Source organism: Lottia gigantea, assembly GCF_000327385.1.
Source record: "Lottia gigantea unplaced genomic scaffold LOTGIsca_78, whole genome shotgun sequence".
Lineage (NCBI taxonomy): Eukaryota > Metazoa > Mollusca > Gastropoda > Lottiidae > Lottia > Lottia gigantea.
Window position 1 is genome coordinate 803143 of NW_008710601.1, and position 19636 is coordinate 822778.

The 19636-nt window shown below is 31.8% G+C and overlaps 2 protein-coding genes across 2 annotated transcripts; one reads left to right on the forward strand and one right to left on the reverse strand.

The window, feature by feature from the left end:
- Positions 1–2681: 2681 nt before the first annotated feature.
- Positions 2682–5448, reverse strand: LOTGIDRAFT_236265 (hypothetical protein). Its single transcript, XM_009066592.1, has 4 exons — positions 5081–5448; positions 4331–4546; positions 3809–4015; positions 2682–3287 (listed from the first exon to the last, which is right to left on the reverse strand). Exons 1-4 carry the CDS (start codon positions 5360–5362, stop codon positions 3096–3098), a joined length of 897 nt encoding a protein of 298 aa, XP_009064840.1. The 5' UTR covers positions 5363–5448; the 3' UTR covers positions 2682–3095.
- Positions 5449–6133: 685 nt separating this feature from the next.
- Positions 6134–17297, forward strand: LOTGIDRAFT_196690 (hypothetical protein). Its single transcript, XM_009066593.1, has 15 exons — positions 6134–6334; positions 7995–8149; positions 8666–8770; positions 9092–9159; positions 9811–9876; positions 10447–10568; positions 10967–11054; positions 11424–11502; positions 12324–12427; positions 14126–14252; positions 14766–14858; positions 15182–15265; positions 15655–15781; positions 15995–16111; positions 16985–17297. The coding sequence occupies exons 1-15, from the start codon at positions 6227–6229 to the stop codon at positions 17162–17164; spliced, it is 1623 nt and encodes a 540-aa protein (XP_009064841.1). The 5' UTR covers positions 6134–6226; the 3' UTR covers positions 17165–17297.
- Positions 17298–19636: the final 2339 nt, after the last annotated feature.

The window sequence follows — 19636 nt, forward strand, 5'->3', positions numbered from 1 at the left end:
ACAACCATTTTGAATCACTACTTCAATATATATAGTCGAAATTTCAAAAATGCTCGAAAATTTCATTTAGCCTTCAAATCACATTTAAAGGTTTAGAAATGGCTTTATATGTGGTTTGAAGGAATTGTTGAAATAACATAGCTTTTTTAAAAATTTGACTTATTAAGTCTTGGTAGAGTGAACTACATTCGTGTATGTTATTTCGATGTAAGTAGTTTCCTTTGCAGCTTCAGTTGTAATCAACATTTACTTGGGGTAATATTTTGTTGATTTATCATATCACATTTGGTTTTGTCCTACCCATTTTAGTTTTGATATACTCATTTCAAATTTGTTACTCTTGGTGTAAGTAATTTATTCATTTGTCATATATCATAAGTCCATTACTTCAAGTTTGTATGCTTTCAGAATATACCAGTTTATTATTTTATCAATGTGCTGAAATTGTTTAGTCACAGGTTTTTAAATCCATTTTGTTTGTTAATAAATTCGTTAAAAAGTATAACTTGTTTTTATTGCAAAATCAAATCTATCATGTGAAATATTTAATGGACGTTGACGTTGAGCAAAGCATATTGTAGTATTTTACGGTTTTATCTCCTGAATGAATCAATCATATATCACACCATCTTGACATGTAACATGCAGTAAACCCAAACGGTCATATAAAATAGACATATGAAACTATGTATGGTTCCTACAGGGAAATAAAGCCATTTTGAATCTCTACTTGTATTACACAATTAATGAAGCAATTTGATTGGATTGCATGCTAGCGAATACAGCTAATCTCTTAAACTTTCACAGAGTATCATTAAAATCAAATAAAATATGTAGTCTCTCAAGAGTTTTGACCATTTTTCCTAGTTCAAGGGCAATAACTCAAAAACATTCATAAAAAAATGTCAAATTCAAACTTGAACAAGATCTCATTGTTTTGATGATCATACCAAATTTCATAAAAGTCTGATGACAACCAGAATATACAACAACATTATAATGTGGGTGTATAAAAACAGAACAGTTTGGTTGATGTTTAGTTATGTGTAAACATAGTTGTCTAGTATATACCTGGTATCTTAAAATATTGATACATATATACACCATGACATGTATTTGGATATGCAGCACGTGTTCTAAAACTGAACCATTGAATATTGATTAAACCAGGTGGTGTACAATCCAGATGTATGCGACACCCAGCAGAAGTTTAATACACTCAAATGAATTGCAAAAGTCGATTCTGTTTAACATTAAAGAGATACTACCTCTTAGAATGGACATAAAATTTTACTTCTGAAACTTGGCCAATAACAGTATAATATATTATATTCATAAGTTGACTTACCTGATGTCATTAATATACAACAGAATCCCTAAAACAACATAATTGGGATTCTGTTGTATAGTTATGGCACTGGGAAGGTTGATATTCATTCTAAGAGGTAGTATTACTTTAAGCTGCACCTGCACCTAAATGGTCAGTTGAAAATCCATGACATATTCAAACTAGAGCTTATTTGATATTTACTGATAATACTACTGACTTCGATTAAACTTCTGTGGTTGAGCTAGAGTCGTTGGAGAAATGAAATAATTATCTTGAATGTGCATGCTGAGTTTGGAGGGACTTTTGACCATGTATAGACATTCCATGCTACAAAGTTAACTCTGTTTGACTCTCCAAACAGTGAGTGTAGGACTCGAGCTTCTATCAAGGTAAAATATTACGTCGCACAAGTCACAACTCTAGAAAATATTACAGTTCGGTTGTGACTCAAGTCTAACCTGAAATCCAATCGAGGTCACCCATTGAGAGTAGGCACAGTGAAGGCTTTTAACCAACCCTTAATGACTAATAATTCTTCATTGGATAGAGATTATAACAAACATAGTTATGTTTTTAATTACCAGTAACAATCGTCATTGTATATAACAAGCTTACATAGATTAACTAATAGTATCTAAATTAATATCAATCTATATCACTTTCAAAATAAAAATCTTACATACGGTTCTCTTACAATTCAACAATTCTTACTTTATAATGTTATTTCTATTTTACATCATTGATAATAAATGCATATAAGAATGTCAATAATAACCAGATAGCGACAATGGTTTAAGTTTAAATCTTTCCAAGAATCAGGCATCCCCATTCAGAAGAATTCCTCTTTTTTCTGGCCAGTGGAAATTTTTTTTTATTTTCAATTTAAATTTAATTTGAGGATAAAAAGATTTCTACATATTGGAGGAAATAACTTCAAAAAGCATCTTAAAATGGTGAAATCTCTGCCTGTTCTCCTCATGAAAGCCTGTGGCCCTCTGACCCTCAGTTGATATTTTCAATTACCTCTATTTTTTTATTCCTTATGGGAACCCTGAAGGATACATAATTAAATTCAAATTCAAATTAAAGTAATTTTACATCTTAATGCAAAACTTGATTGATTGCCATAAACGGTGGGATGTTCAGAAACCAACAACCATCATAATTATTAAGCTAGAGTTAATGCCTTTATACACATTTAATAAAGTTTTAGAACAGTTCACAATGTACCTATAAGCAACTCATGGAATTTTTTTAAAATAAAGAGACAACCACTATATTGGAATATTAAACTCTAAATTTTTGTATCAGATCAGATATCAGAGACACTGATAGCCTTAATTTGCACAATTTGAATTTTCAATCAAATGTTCCTGGTTCATGTAATAACACTAAAACTAGGTGTTTGATGAGGTCACTAAATGCAAGCATATTTTACAATTAGTGGCATCATCAAGCACTAGGTTTTAGTGGAATTGCAGGAACAACAGACATCTGAATGAAAATTGGAAAAATGCAAATTGATGCAATCAGAGTCCCTGATACACATAAAAATTTTAGAAAAACTCTTTACAATCCCTTTAAGCTAGAGCTAATTGCACTAATTTGACTATAGTGTTTGTAAATATTGCTTTACTGCCTTAATACACATATTATAAAGTTTTGGAACAGTTCACAAGGTACCTATAAGCAACGTCATGGAATTTTTATTAAATTGATTAAAGAGACAATCACTATATTGGAATATTAGATTAGATATTGGAAATTAATTGCTCTTTCGCTTCCAAACGGTTGCATGGGCAACAGTCCACTGATTCTTTCTGGCTGTTTCTCTAATGAAGAATGGCATATTGATGTCATCTACCAAATCGAAGAATGGTCCTAATGATTTTAATAATGTCATAAACCCAGTGACTGGTTGTCCATCTTTATTATAATATCCACCCAACAAATTTTCCTGAAAAAAATAAAACACTTTTGTTAGGAATAGCATAGCCTTGTGTCAACATAAGAAAACATGTCTGTCAAGATTCAAGGACCATAGTAGTAAACTGCACTTTATGCTTCAATATGCTTATGACATGCGAAAGGTACAAAGAGATAGCGTAACAGAGTTCAAAAGGTTGTGAATCTGACTTGCATTTTAAAAAGCATAAGACCTTTGAAAGTTTCTCTAGCACAGTCGGTTAGAGCATTGGTTCTTTACATGATGTGATTTGCTTGGCTACGTCAAGCAAATGGCGGTCGTGGGTTCCGATCTTGATCAGCGTGTGAAAGTCTGATGACTTTGAATAAGTCATCTTCACTCATAATTCCAGTCGACCCAGCTGTAAATGGGTACGGATAATCCTGGAAAGATCAATGTCAAGAGGTTCGGCCAAGGACCAGCTGGTAGAATGGATCCTAAACTGTAAATCTTAGTTGTTATTCTTGTAAAATATAGTTGTTTCTTTCTTTTCTTTCAATGAAAATACATACCCTCTCAGTGTATTCTGCAAGCCAAGTATATGGACTTGTAATAACTAATATTCCACCAGGAGCAACTAAATCTCCCATCCTCCATAGAAAATCAAAAGGATGATGGAGTCTACAGATTAAATTAGCAGCCAATACAACCCCAAATTGTCCTAGATCAGCTGGTAAACAACAGGCATCACCTTGTATAAATCTAGTTCTATCTCGATGCTGTAAAGAAAAAAGAATGCACATGCAATGTCTTACAGGAAAGTAAGTAATTATGCATCCTAAAAAGAACAACTGGAACAATTTGGGATTGCCATGTGTCTTTTTAAACTACCTTTATCAATATATCAGAACCTAAGTTTGCAAATGGCAAAGATAACTATATTTTGCCAGAAATCAGAATTATTTTTTAGGTCATTTGAATCATTATGTTTCTGCAATGAAATCATGAGCTATGCTGGTTTAGAAATAAAGACTTGTGAGTAGTGACATAAATTGATGCATCAAAATAACAAGAGCTCATATTCTTTAACTCACTATAGTTTTATCAACTCTAGCTGTTAAATCTGTAGTTATCTCCCCTTCATCATAAATACTATAATTAATCAAACCATCTAATTTTAACTGATTACAGGTATCAACAAATCTCTGACTGTAATCTAATCCCACAACATCATCAAAAATACGAGCTAACTCAAATGATGATCTTCCTACAGCACAACCAATGTCGAAGGCTCTCGCAGGAACTCCGGCCTGTAAAATATTATTGCATATCAAAATTTTACACTACTGTCTTTAATTATCAGATGCATGGTATTGTATCAATCATATATTTTTTTTTCTATTTATAAGATACATTGTACATGTGTAATTACATTTAAAGAGACAGGTAGGCCATTTTTTTTTACCAATTAAACTTTACTCTCAGGAACTGGAATTTTTAGCTGAGCAAATTGATAATAGCGTTCACAGCTCACTGTCAAAATTTTGAGCCCTCAAATCTATGTGTGTCCAGAATTATCAGCATTTAAATGTTAAATTGATGACTGGTCAATTTAAGATACTCTGTGATATTGAAACGACTTATGTAGAAACAGAGTGAAATTCCTACTTTGAGATATTTTTGAAGGAATTATGTGATCTTCGTACAGTACTTCTGAAGACTATTTACATATATTCCACACTCAAATCAAACTGTCTGATACATTGCATCTAATGATATGATACATTGTTTCTAATATCTCATACAATGTATCTTTTCTCATACATACATTATATAAACATTACCTTAGGTTTGTAGTGTTTTAAACACAAATCAGCACATCTTTTGGGAAAATCTAGCGCATCTTTTGGTCCAAAATCGTACTTCAATATTTCATTCGGCTGTCCATAATGGAAAACCAAATATTCACTCAACAGTTTCTTCGTTTCATAGACATTTTGGTGTCGTCTGTCATTTCTCTCGGAATACAGTTTATAACTTGAATAGCACGCCACGCCCACTGACAGTGCCATTGCAGGTATGACTATATATCTATGATCGATTCCGAACGCTGTAACAGATGCCATGGTGCTTCAGAATTTCAATAAATAAGCTTAACACGTGTATAACTAGTATCTGTACTCGAACTTTATAAATAAAATGATTAAAGTTCTCTACCAAGGGGAATAACTTCTAAAATTTCAGACCACAATTATATCATAGCCGAAAATTTTCCCCATATTATTTGATACAATATGCATATTATAGTATTTTTTCGCAGAAAAAGCTTATAAATATTTCGACTCTGCAAGTGATTTACTAAGCTTTTAACCCCACAATACTGATTTGTCATTGTAGTCTCTACTTGCAAGTGTATATTGGCTTAGCAAGTCACCTAGGGAACCATTGATAAGTTTAAAGGAATTGTAACTTCAACTTAAAAATTTCAATGATGCAAATTAGTTCGTTATAAGGGCCTACAAGCAAGGAAAATCTTTTTTTTCATTAAATACCGATAACACAGGTTTTTTTCTCGATAAGTTCGGGGTTTTTTTAGTATAAACATGTTTTAATATCTTTCATTGATAAAAGAAGGGAATTAAAGTTTCATATTTCATAATAAGATGTTTCAATATCAGTGAAATAAAGATGTATATCTTTATCATTCAACTGAGCTTTAAAAATGTAAATAATAGATACCAAGCCTTGAACTGCCAGTCCGATAGTGTATATACAGTGGTTAACAACTTGTCACTGGCAGTGAAAGTCTACCAAATGTTGAACTTGACGTGGCACGTGACCTCAGTATATGAGTATAACGGTATATTAGAGTGTATCAGTGATATTCAACAGTAAGATAAGTGTGATATATCATCAATAACTCATAGTAAATTTTGCACGTTGTGTTACAGAAATTAACAAAGATACAAAAATGGTTGATTAGGTGCAAAATGAGAAAGAAAAGAAAGATAGTATTCCTATGCCTGATTTTGGTATGGTTTTGTGGAACTATTTATATCTTCTGGGACAGTCTGCTGGGAAAGCCAGGAACCACACATGTGAGTGAATTCCTAAACAATTCGTGGCATTTATTTATATTGTGATGTGGCGAAAACACACTTAAATGTAGTGCTATATCCCTAAAGTAGACTTTCAAAATGTGTAGTTTCTATTGATTTACCAACTTGTGTAGGAGAGAACAAATAAAGCAAAATGCAATTAAATAAATTTTTGTTTAACTTAGAAATGAATGAAGGAAAGACACATACAGGCATGAATGAATGAATGGATAAATAACTCAGTTATCTGAAAGATTTTGATGTATTTTTCCATGATAGTTATCACCCAAGTTTTTTTATAGGATTATCTAAGTAAATAAATTTTTCATTGATAATGTCATGTACTAGCATATAAATTATATCACAATCATTTTCTACTTCACACTATATTAAAATACAAGTGATAACCTTACAGATAAACTTTATAAATTGACAGAATTTTTATTCGTTAAATTTGAAAATTTATCATTATTTTCTGCATATTAATCTATGATTTTATCTCAAAATATTTGATAGATTTTTTTTTAGGAATCAAAGATTTCATTGCTCAATGTTTTAAAAGTAATCATAATTTTTTGCATATCCAGCTATGATTTTATCACAAAATATTAGATAAAGTGTTTAGATTTTTTAAATGCGTGAGAAATTTGATTGTAAATTGCTAAACTATTTGATAAAGTGTTTTTTTTTGCTTCAGAATTTGGATTGTAAAGGGCAATATAAAACTATTTGATAAATTTACATTATATATTCATAAAAGTAGGGCCTATATACAGTAGTAACATACCATCGTAACAGTAGGCCTACTGAATTTATAGTAAATAAGGGATTTTGTCATAACTCTTTGCTAATACAGCTAAGATTTTGATTTAATATAAACATCTTAAATTAAAATTACATTTTCATTACATTTGAAATTTCAGATATATTTCTGTGTAGTCTATGTCTAATGTTTTTAGATATTTTAATTGAATTACATTTTCATTACATATTTAAATATCTTTTCAGATTCAGACGTGATTTTGTGATATTAGATATTTGAATTAAAATTAAACCTTTTACATGTGAAATTAAAATTTCATGAGTATAAACTTAGAAATTATCCTTTTCCTTTTCCTGTATCTGTATCTGTATGAGATCATTGATAAATGTTTATTAAAGGCTACATTTCAAATTACTGTTATAACTTTTTCACCGTTCCTTTGACCAATCGTACCTTAGTCTCAGAGAAATGAGAATTTATTTAGCTAAGCTAATCAGTAATAGTCTTTTCTTGAGGCTCTGTCTTATATAGAAAAGACACATACAGAAAAGACATATATAGAAAAGACACATATAGAAAAGACACATACAGAAAAGACATATATAGAAAAGACATATATAGAAAAGACATATATAGAAAAGACACATATAGAAAAGACACATATAGAAAAGACACATACAGAAAAGACATATATAGAAAAGACATATATAGAAAAGACATATATAGAAAAGACATATATAGAAAGATACATATAGAAATCGAAAGTGAAATTCCTAGTTTTAAGTATTAATGAATGAATTATGTGTTTCTCATGAATTTTAAGATCTCCTGAAGATTATATTCATATATTCAAGACACAAATCTATCCCTTTCATTATGATATTGATATATTTTTAGACAAAGTATGATATAAAGACTCTAGGTTTAAAGAGATATATCAATAGTTATAATGAAGAAGATGTACAGGAACCAGTTAGAAGACATGGTTTTAATATACTAGTCAGTAATAAAATACCACCAGATAGAACAATACCTGATGCTAGAAGTCCAAAGTAAGTTTTTCTCAGCTTAAGGCCAAATGTGAAAGGGACAGATGTGGTCTGAATATTTTTCAGCTATGAAAGCTTGTTTTCAGCTATGTGTATCCTTTTTCAAAATTTAAATCTGACATCTGGTTCTGGAGCAATCCAAAACTCTCCAATCATCACAACTATTTTCATTTTCTTTGCCAACTATGGCCAATGAAAAGATAATGTATTGTAATTCATGTATTTGAATGGGAGAATTATAAGTAATATATAACTGCTGTGGTAGGAAGTCAGATTTGAATTCTGAAAGGTGATACAGTCATATTATGGATTCTAGAAGCAGGAGTATTTGTGCTTAAGTATAATTGATATCACATAGCAGAAATAATATTAACAGATACACCTCACTGCATATTTTCTAGAAATAAGTAATATGCAGTAATTTGGTCTACACTCATGGTTAAGGATTATCTGGATTAAAGAGATTAAAGATTGCGTGATGTAACATAGCCTTTTAATCCTTGTTTTTATCCTTTTCAGGTGTTTATCACATTTTTCTGGCATTCCGCAATTTTTACCAACCACAAGTATTATTATAGTCTTTTATAATGAAGCTAGATCGGCATTACTTAGAACTATAGTCAGGTACAATTCTTCTTTACTTATTATTTCCTTCAAAATGGCTGCCCTTTGGTCGTAATTTTTTGAAGAACGTAATTAAAAATGTGGCCACTCCAAAAGGGATACTTGGTGAAAAATATAGAGGAGTATCAGTATTTTTGGGATGGTGCTTGGATAAATCATTCAGAAAAAAGGGACATTCTCTTCCATCCTGCTGCACATTTTTCGACCAAGGACTCAAATAAACAATTATATTAAGTACATGTATGTGTACTCTCCAAATCCAAATAACATAATATTGGTTGTGTTTTGGTTTTTGATGGCCCAAATGTTTTTGTGTTTCAGTATATTAAAAAGAACTCCAGAATTTTTATTAGAAGAAATTTTATTAATAGATGATTTTAGTGAAAATAGTATGTATATATTGTAATATTTTCACTGTCAAAATAGTGCTAATAATTATTGACTATATTACTGGATAGATATTTAAAGAGACATATGCGCCATTTCAGAGGGTTCATTTCAGTCTTGAATATATGTAATGGTAAATAGTCTTCAGAAGTACTAGAAATGTTAGAAAATAGCATGATTCCTTTAAAAAATACTTCTAAGTTTTACTCACTATTTCTATATTATGCCTTTATATGTATCACAGTATCTTAAAATGACGAGTCATCATTTTAACATTCAAACACTGATAATTCTGTACACTCATGGATTTGAAGGCTCAAATTACAACGCTGAGCTGTGAACACTATTACTGAATGGCTCAGCTAGAAAAATCCCAGTTCTGTGACTTAAGTATGATTGGTCAAAAAAATGACACATCTGTCCCTCTAAAACAAATTTGTGCTGTTTCTGAGAGATAAATGCTCTAAACTTGTTTCTGAGAGTACACACAAGAACCAATAATATTTATTTGTCCACCAACAATGAGATAGGGCACAGTTTGAAATAGTCCAGTTGTTTTAAAATCTTGCATGAAGAGGTAATTAAGAAATAAAGCTGAAATTCTAATTTATTGACTTTGCTTTTAGTTCATGAAACATTTTTTTACATTCCAGTTGAAGATGGTAGTGCATTAGTCAATCTACCAAAAATCAAACTAGTCAGAAACCAAAATAGAGAGGGTGAGAAGCCTAGTAGTAGCTTTATTTTATCTGTCATGTATTTTTGGAAAACAAGATTTGAACGACATTTAGAAGTTGAGAGCACAAGGGAATTATTATGGTATAACAGTTTCACAATATAGGTTTTATCTTGAGATGAGTATTGATATATCAGAAGAATGTTGACTCTTATATTTTCAGCTATTTCAGTTAAAGAAATGATATTACCACAGATAGTATTACAGAGACATCCTTAGTTAACATATCTAATTATCTTAACCTTTAACTTGCACCTTGTTTTATCATAAATCTTTATTTTGTGACCTAGGCCAGTGCTTTCATGAGACTATGTTCTCATCACCATCTAACACACATCTTTAATCTGATGAAGACACATGTAAATTGTGTTGAAACATTATGTACTTTGTTATTAAGAAGTGTGTTATACCATAATATATTCCCTTGTGTTTTCAGTTATATGTGCTCTCAACTTCCAAATGTCATTCAAATCTTGTTTATATTTTTGAAACATGAACTTCAGTATATATGGTAATTGGAATTAATTTTAACTGTTAATTGTGTTTATTACAGGTTTAATCCGATCTCGTGTTAAAGGAGCTAAGCTAGCTAAAGGTAGAATCCTAACTTTCTTAGATAGTCATTGTGAAGTAAATATAGGCTGGTTACCACCTTTAATACAACGTTTATCTCAGGTATTCATTACAAGGTTATTTTAGGAGACATATTGGATATCAAAGGGATGAGCAAGTCTTGAAAATTAACCTTTGATGTTGATGCAAGTAGCAGTTTTTCTGGTTCATGAGGATCCTTTTTACCACCTGGTCCTTTACCAAACTCTTGGCATTGATCTTTCCTGGATTATTCATATCCATTTACTGCTGTGTACACTGAAAGAGCAAAGAAGACTTATACTATGTCACCAGACTTACACATGCTGACTGAAATAAGAACTCACAACCACCATTTGTTTGCAACCCCACTTTGTAAAGCAGCACCATTATTTGATTTGACAGTGAGATGGTTCCAGCTTCTAGTGTGGGTCTATTCTTTCAAAAATGCTGGCATAATAAAGTCCTTTATCTATTTTCAGGAACCAAGATCTGTTGTTACTCCTGTCATTGATCCTATAGATAAAGATTCTTTTGATTATGAAAAATTGACAGAAATTCTGCGAGGAGGTAAGCTGGCATTGAATTTTGGGACACCCTATTGCTAAGATGGTTTCAGGAATATGCAGCCTGAATTCAGTTATTAAGCCACCACAAAATGAAGAATTCCACCATTAAAATGCTTACTTTAATGAAGAATTTTCATCATAAAACCAATTAATGTAACTCCCAAAATGAAGATTTAGCTTAGAGTGAAAAGCATATTTTAGAATGATGAATTCTTCCATAAATTGTCTACTAATTGAAGAATTCCATTGAATTGAAGAATGTTACATCTAGAGATAGTAATTTTCTAGTTGTAAGATAGACTTGCCTGGATTTGGACTGTAGAAATTTAATAAGAGTTCCCTCCCATTATCTGCTATATAATTATTTTAGGTTTTGATTGGAGTTTAAATTTTCGATGGGAAGAACAACCCATTGATATCAGGAAAAAAGATGAAATACAACCAGTCAGGTAAAGGTTTACGAAAAAATATTTTCCTTTTGAATGATAAATGTGCAGTATGCAAAGTTTTCATTATCAAAAACGTCTTAAATTATACCTGAAAATATTTCTAAAATGTACTATTTATATCTATATATCTTCTTGATCAAACTGAATTTTTTTAAAAGGGTTGATTAAAAACGGTGATGACTTATTGTTAATTAAGCAGTTTGACCTAGTTTTAGTGTTTAGCTTTATAACAGCTCGATATTATTAGTAGAAACCTGAAGAATATATGGGAAACATATTTCTCTACAGAGTTTATTTTACTTAAATCTATACACTTGTTTTCTTACACCTACCAAAATACATAACAAACTTAAAAACCTTACATAATGTTTATAAATAGTTTTGGTGTTTTGACGTTAGAAAATAAATGGCTGGATTGTTTAAGTTAAAACTTTCAGATATGTTAATGGACATGTTTCTCTAGATATTGGTGTATAGTTTAAAAAACAATTTTTTTTTTCGACCTACAAAAAAGTGGAATGCCCATTTAAGTCAATGTTTTTGGAACCAAAAATACATATGTTAATGAGATTAAGTATTGATATTTTTTGGATGAAAGCAACTTCTTCTGCTCTGCACATTCAAGATCTTTTGAAATTGAAGTGATTTTTATCTTGCTCAAAGTTTCCTCAGGGTAGATGAAAAGACTTTTCCATTCATGGAACATATTGATCCATCGAAGAAAATCTATTATTTACCAAGACTTGAAAACAACTCAAATTTCTGTTTGTTTCTAGACATCAATCATAAGTTTTAAACAGAATATTCTCTTTGATTTTCAGGACGCCTGTGATGTCAGGAAGCGCTTTTAGTGTTCAAAAAGATTATTTTATGAGTATGGGAAGTTTAGATACAAAAATGGATATCTGGGGTGGGGAAAATTTTGGTTAGTAAAAAATTTATATTTTTTAAAAAATATCGAAAGAGAAACCCATCAAAATTAATGAGTATTATATTATTATAAAGATATATTAATAGAATGTTTTGGATGGGCTGAAGCTTTGTTTATTAGAGTGTTGAAACTCTGATGCCATTTTCTTTGTTATGCTAGTTATAATCTTGGTCAGGTGTTGAAAGTCTAACGACCTTGAATGAGTATCTAAATAAGGGGGGAGTCACGGTGTCTGACATGGAAAGTCTAGTCATTTGGATGGGACAATAAACCAAGGCCCTGCGTGCTATATGCTCAACAGTTGCAAATCGAAAAAGACCAGACTAATGCTGCTGTCTTGGCAAAATGCCCCTCATTGCAACCTGCATAACATTGCCCATCTTCATTAGCCCACATGATGCAGAAAAGTACGATGTAAAACTCCATTCATTTCATTTCATTTTCGAAAAAAAGGGTACCAAAAAAACTGAAGACGATCATGGCTTTGAATGTGTATTAAAGACACTTCTAATAGCAACATTCTGATTCCATGTTCGACTTCTTTGGTACCTTTTATTCCAAAAAGACTTACCAGATTATGATGTCACTACCACGAATACTATTTGGCTCAGTGCAAAAAGAAGCTGTAAGTTACTGTGATACAGATATGACAGCTAAATAGCTCTTTTGAATCCTTAAAGGGTTGTAAAGAAGTTTTCTAAACTTTGTATGTGTATCGGGGACAATGATAGCATCAATTTGAACCATTTCAATTTTTAATCAGACGTCTGTGTTTCTAGCAATTCTACTAAAACTAATGCTCAGTTCACACCAACGGCGCTTTGATGGCGCTTTAAAGCGGCGTCCAAAGCGGTACCAAAGCGTAACAAAGCTCGACTAAAGCGCCAGGGTCGTAATAGATCGTTGGAAAGCTTTGAGCAAAGCTGGATATTCGGCAAGAGCGCCAAAAAATTTTAAACTGTTTAAAAATTTTGGGCGCTCTGTCACGAATTGATTAAAGCGCCGAGAACGTATCAAAGCTTAACAAAGCGTAACAAAGTTCAGCAAAGCTTGATTCAAAGCGTAGGAAAGCTTAACAGAGCTTTATTCAAAGCGGGGACCCCAGTTTTCACGGTCTGTCACCACTTGATCAAAAGCGGCATGAAATCGGCCATTTCGAAATGTATAACAGAGCTTAACAATGCATAACAGAGCTTGATAATCGTATCAGAGCGTGATTTAAAGCGTCATAACCGCATCAAAGCTTAATAAAGCTTATCAAAGCGTGATTTAAAGCGTAACAAGGCCTGATCAAATCAGGAAATAATTCGTCCCCAAAGCGTAACCAATTCGTATCAGAGCTTATCAGAGCGTAACATTACTTAGGAGATCGTGATATTTTTTGAAAGTAAACAAAAAATGCTGGCACTTTGCTCGCCGATTTAAAGCGCAGCATTCGACATTGGTGTGAACTAGGCTTAAGTGTTTTATGACGTCACTCGCAAACGTACAAACAATTTTTGCGGGGGGTGATGTCATAAAACACTTAGTGGAATTGCAGAAACCACAGACATTTGATTAAAAGTTGGAATGGTGCAAATTGATTCTATCAGTGTCCGTGATACACATAGAAAATTAAGAAAACCTCTTTACAATCCCTTTAATGAGTTTCATATCTATACATACTGAAACATTTGACGTCTGTTATTGTAGAGTTATCATTTAGAATATGGATGTGTGGTGGTTCTATTAATATTATACCATGTAGTAGAGTGGGACATATTCTACGTAAAAAACATCCTTATAGATTTCCTGATGGTAATGTTAATACTTATCTTAGGTAAGTTAATACATAGTCTACATAAAAAGTGAGGCCTACAATAACAATTAGTGAATTTGGAGTTTCAAAGGTTTTGCTTTCTATTAAAAATAAGACAAACAATTGCAACATAATCTTTGTAAGACATATAGAAGCAGGAAGGTAAAAATTAAGAACACAAGTTATATGGATATACTACTTCTAGATTTATTACATACTACGTTTTGACACACATACAGGTAACGTACAAATTTTTACCTGTATGTAACAAACCTAGAAGTAGTATATCCATATAACTTGTGTTCGTAACGATTGCAACAGTTTTTTCATCATAAATAGGCCATATTTATGTATGATGCGCAATAAATTTTCATAAGGGTAGACAGTGCTGTACATCACTTTCCTCTGGCATATATGCTTGTTTTCAGATTGCGAACCATTAGTTGTATATGGGCTATATGTACATATGAATTTAGTATGAGACTCCATTTTTCTTTCTAGTATATGTCAGTAAACGTGTTGAACTTGTTTCAGAAATACTCGTCGTGTAGCTGAAATGTGGATGGATGAATACAAGAGATTTTTCTATGCTGCCAGACCGTCATCTAGAATGCAGACATATGGAGAGTAAGTAATTGATTAGAGCTCACCATGTTCTGCCCACAGATGTCTTGAATGAACAATCCTCAGCAGGATACCTTTATTGGAGATGGGGGTCTCCAAAATCAGACTTTGAAGAATAGCATAAAACAAGGGGCATTTTTATTCTAGCCATAACTGGTTCATATTTCTTGTGTCTATTTGAAAAAAAACATCCCTCATTAGATTTCTAGATTGATCCAGTCTAAATCTGAATACAAATGTTTTCATTGAACGACATTATAATAGTCTGTAACTATCAATTGATGCCATTTCAACTAATATATACCCCTTATTATTCTATTGAACAGTTTATCAGAACGAAGAAATTTAAGAATTAAGTTAAAATGTCAGAATTTCCGTTGGTATTTAGAACATATTTATCCTCAATTACAGTAAGTAAATCATTACTACCAGTATCCCTTATCACATAGACTGATGCAGGGTTGTAGCAGCAAAGTCTGGTTGACTTCTGCGAAGCTTGCGCCCAAATTGAAATCATATGAAAATGATTGGAAAAGTGCATCAGTATGGTTTATCCTTTCAAAATTAGGTGCAGAGCTGAAAGATAAAGGACATAAGCTGCAGTATTTGATTCAGACAAAAACCTACCAGGTTGGTCTGTTGAAAGTTGACGTCTGCTTCGAGTTTGATGATATCGCAGTCTGACTAGGTAGTTGTTGGTAGTCATGGTAGTTGGTAGTATAATCAGGATCAATTGAATGGTTCGGTACTGTTGGATTGGTTGTTGATCTAAGAGTGACTATTTTCATAATGTTTGTAGGTTACCAGTAAGTGATGAGTTAGCCTATGGTCACGTCAAACAAGGTGATTACTGTCTTGACCTTGACCCTGGACAACTTCCTGTCATTACTAAAATTAGATTATGTAGTGAAAGTAAAGAAGCCCAGGTAAGATTTTACACATCAGAGCTTACATTAAGCTCATGAAATTTTAAAGGGTTTAGAGTTTTTTAGTTGGGCATATCACATTAAGAATGAAATTAGATGCCCCGTTCATCTGTGATTTCAGAAAAGCTGAAATATTGAATGATTTAGAATGTAGTAGAATGTACTACCTTACTCTTGCTCTCAGTGTGAAGAGACACCTGAAATTTATTATAGGACTGGTCATGGAGGCGTAAAGGTATTATAGTTAGTAATGGTATGTGTTTAACATCTGATCCCCTAGTAACACATCTCTATGTTGTGGTACAGTTCTGTAACTATGGTGATAATCAGGTAAATGTGCATCAATTTACTACTTTTACTGCATCTTTTTGTTTTTAAATGGATACACATGCTTTTAATGTTTTTTTGTTTTTTTTTATATGCCCACACATTAATGTATATAGCCGTCGCCCCTGTCTGTCCGTCCGGAACTTGGTGTGAGTGTTTGTAATCATCCAAGGATGAACCCTATTGAAAATCTGATGAACCGAAAAATATTTATTATGAGTTATTGCCCTTGTTCTTGAATTGTTTGTGGACACGATAGAGAGCTGGTTTCTTAATGGATTCTGGTTTCTTAATGGATTCTGGTTTCTTGATGGATTTTGACGAAACTTGGTGTGAGTGTTTGTAATCACCCAAGGATGAACCCTATTGAAAATCAGACGAACACAAAGATTTGCCACTTGCTGCCACTCAAAAAATTCAATTCTATATGGATTAAATGAAACTTGACATGTTAAATTAATCCCACTTGAATAAAAAAGCTGTAAACAAAACCCATGAAATATGAAAATTTCACTCTCAGAAACATTCATTTACTGATAACTCTTGTCAACCTCCCGGACAAATTAGCTGCCATCACAAAGGTGGGGGTATTATGATGGCATCGCTATTTTTCAACCTGGTTTCTTCATCTAAGTGATGCAGATAGGAAGAACTGACTAATTTTAAAAATTGTCTAGTCATTTGTACAGGTTGGTACATGTTACAGATTACTTCACATTTGGAAGTTGAAAAATAGTAGACTCATATCACTGCAATACTTAATTTCCCATATTGCACACTACACTGCATTTCAAGTCTTTATGAACTCATAAAGAAGAGAAAAGTATGAAATTGGATTTCGTTGATTTGTGACTGATAAATTTTGTTAAATTCTAGAGATGGTACCGTCATGAGAAGCAGATAGTACATGAATCTAGTGGAATGTGTATTGATAGCTATATGGCTAATAAAGGGCTTGTTTTAGCTGATTGTGATAATTCTTTAGATTCTCAACACTGGCAGTTATCAGTTGAAAATTCGGCCAGTTTAGAAAAAGATTACTTAGATAATACTTAAAATGAAAACAGGACAAGATGGAGCCTCTGTGTGAACAAAATTGTTTTTTTACGTTCATCTGAACAAAGGGACATCTCTGTGTGAACAATTTATTTTAAACATCATCTGAACAAAGAATATAAGAAAAGTACATAGTAATTTAAACATTTGCTTTACTACCTGATAAAGCTCCTTTTCCCTAGGGAGCCGCGGTGGATCAGTGAGTTAGACATTTACTCGCAAACCAGAAAGTCAATCCCAGCATAGGTCGAGATAATACCTTCAGATTTTTCAACCCGAGTGGCTGACATGGAAAAAGCATCTAGTTGTACGGATGGGGACAATAAACCGAGGCCAAGTGTGCTACAGACTGTGCACATTAAAGAACCCTCGACAGTTGGAAATTGAAAAGATAAAGATGGGTTTCCTTATTTTTTAGTGTCAAATTAAGCAACTATTTGATTAATTGGTGTTTGTAATGAATTATCATGTATTCTTAATCATATCATTATGTTTTTTATTGCATATAATTAAGAGCTTTAACCAATCATATATGTCCATGTATGTACAGTCTGGATAAACAAAAAAGACTTTTTGACCTTTCTTGATCAGCCACTCATTGGAATTGTGCTGGTAATTCTCTTCTAATTTAGCTAATTATGAATTGATTATGGACATGTGAGAAAAACCGGTATTTTTCCAAGTCATTAAAACACCTCTACTTTCTATTCATATAAGTATTAGCATTTTCATTTTCATAAAAGTAAATAAGGGAACCCATCTTTAAAAAAGCTTTATCTTAATATGATCTCCATCTATATTAATTCTATTTGTATTATGTTAAATATTTATCTTTTAAAGTGTATATACTCTAAATGTACCTGATTACCTTTGTGAATGCTAATGCATTTAATCAACATAAATTGGATACATTTACATAAATTATAATAAATGTACATTAAGTAGTGTTAACATGGAACACAAGCTCTTGGAAAAGGTACTTAGAATTGCACAGACATGATAGTGTATGTACTTATTTATCTATAGATGCCTAAAGTGCAAATGTACTTACAGCTGTACTTATGTACTTATTTTAAGCTTTTTCTCATAGAATATTATAGCATTTGTGCCTAAGAATGTACATTTCATGTATCAATGATATAAGAATGCTGTAATGAAATAAGCTCTTCATGTCAGTACTTAAAAGTACAATTATACTAAGAGCTGTAATAACATGTACTTATTTTAAGCTTTTTTTCATAGAATGTTATAACATTTGTGCCTGTATTAATATTGTGCCTTTAGAAAGGCAAGTATGTACATTAAAAATGTATTTTCATGTATCAATGATAGAAAAATGCTGTATTGAAACCTGGCCTTCAAGTCAATATTTAAAAGTACATGTATACTAAGAGCTGTTAGAACATGTACTTATTTTAAGCTTTTTTTAATGGCATGTTACATTTGTGCCTCTTTGAATATTTGTGCCTTTGAAAGGTATATCATTAGATATATCATGCTCTGTTAGAATTGTAGAAACAGATTTTTTCCCCAATTTTATAATTCATGCAACTCAAACTGTTTAAAAATGTACTAATGTTCACTTTTGTGATATAATTCAACAATGTCCAATACCACTTAATTTATTTTTAAATTCTTTTTGATGATCTTATTATGTTTTTAAATTGTGCCGTATTTTGCGTATCTTTTTTTATGTTGTGTCGTGGAATGTTTTTCTCAGACTTAGTCTGTCTAGTCCAATATCATATTTCATCTTAATATTTATTGATATTAGTTTGTACTTTGTAACCTTTCAGGGGCTAAATCTGAGAGAGTGATTAAGAGAGCAAGGGATTGAAGTCTTAGATGTTTAAGCTTTTGAGTCTCAGTCAAAAAAATGCTGACTTTGAGCTCCGCATTTATAAGCTTATATTCTCTGGTCAGAATAACTAAAGAGGTTTGCCAGACGTTCAGGACACCTGATGCCTCTGATGCCATTTGGCAACTAAGTTTGTCAACTTAGCATCTTAAGAAATATTACATTATTTGTAGCGTATTGTTTAAGGTATTTTTTAATGAGAAACCACATTTCTTTTCTGTTATTGTGAATTTGTAAACATGTTCTGCACTGTCTGTACTGTCGTATTTTCACAAACATGGAAGCAAACTGATAAAAAACTCTCTGTTAGGCTATGTCCCTATTTTGTTTTGAGAGGAATTTTTGTACATGATTATCTATCTACTTAGTGCCAAATTTTATCTTCAATCTTTATGAAATTCTGTCCCTTTGTATTATTATAAGTTTCTTGATGAAATATCATGATTATTTATTATGCCAAGAATCATTAAATTTCTTTTATATCTGTTTTCTTGTAAGATATTAAAACCAAAAGTGCCTGTCTGTTCACCTCAACAGTGATTTAACAGGTTAATTTGAATTTATAACATTTATGCTGAGAATTTTTTATGTTAAAAATAAATACAATATTTATA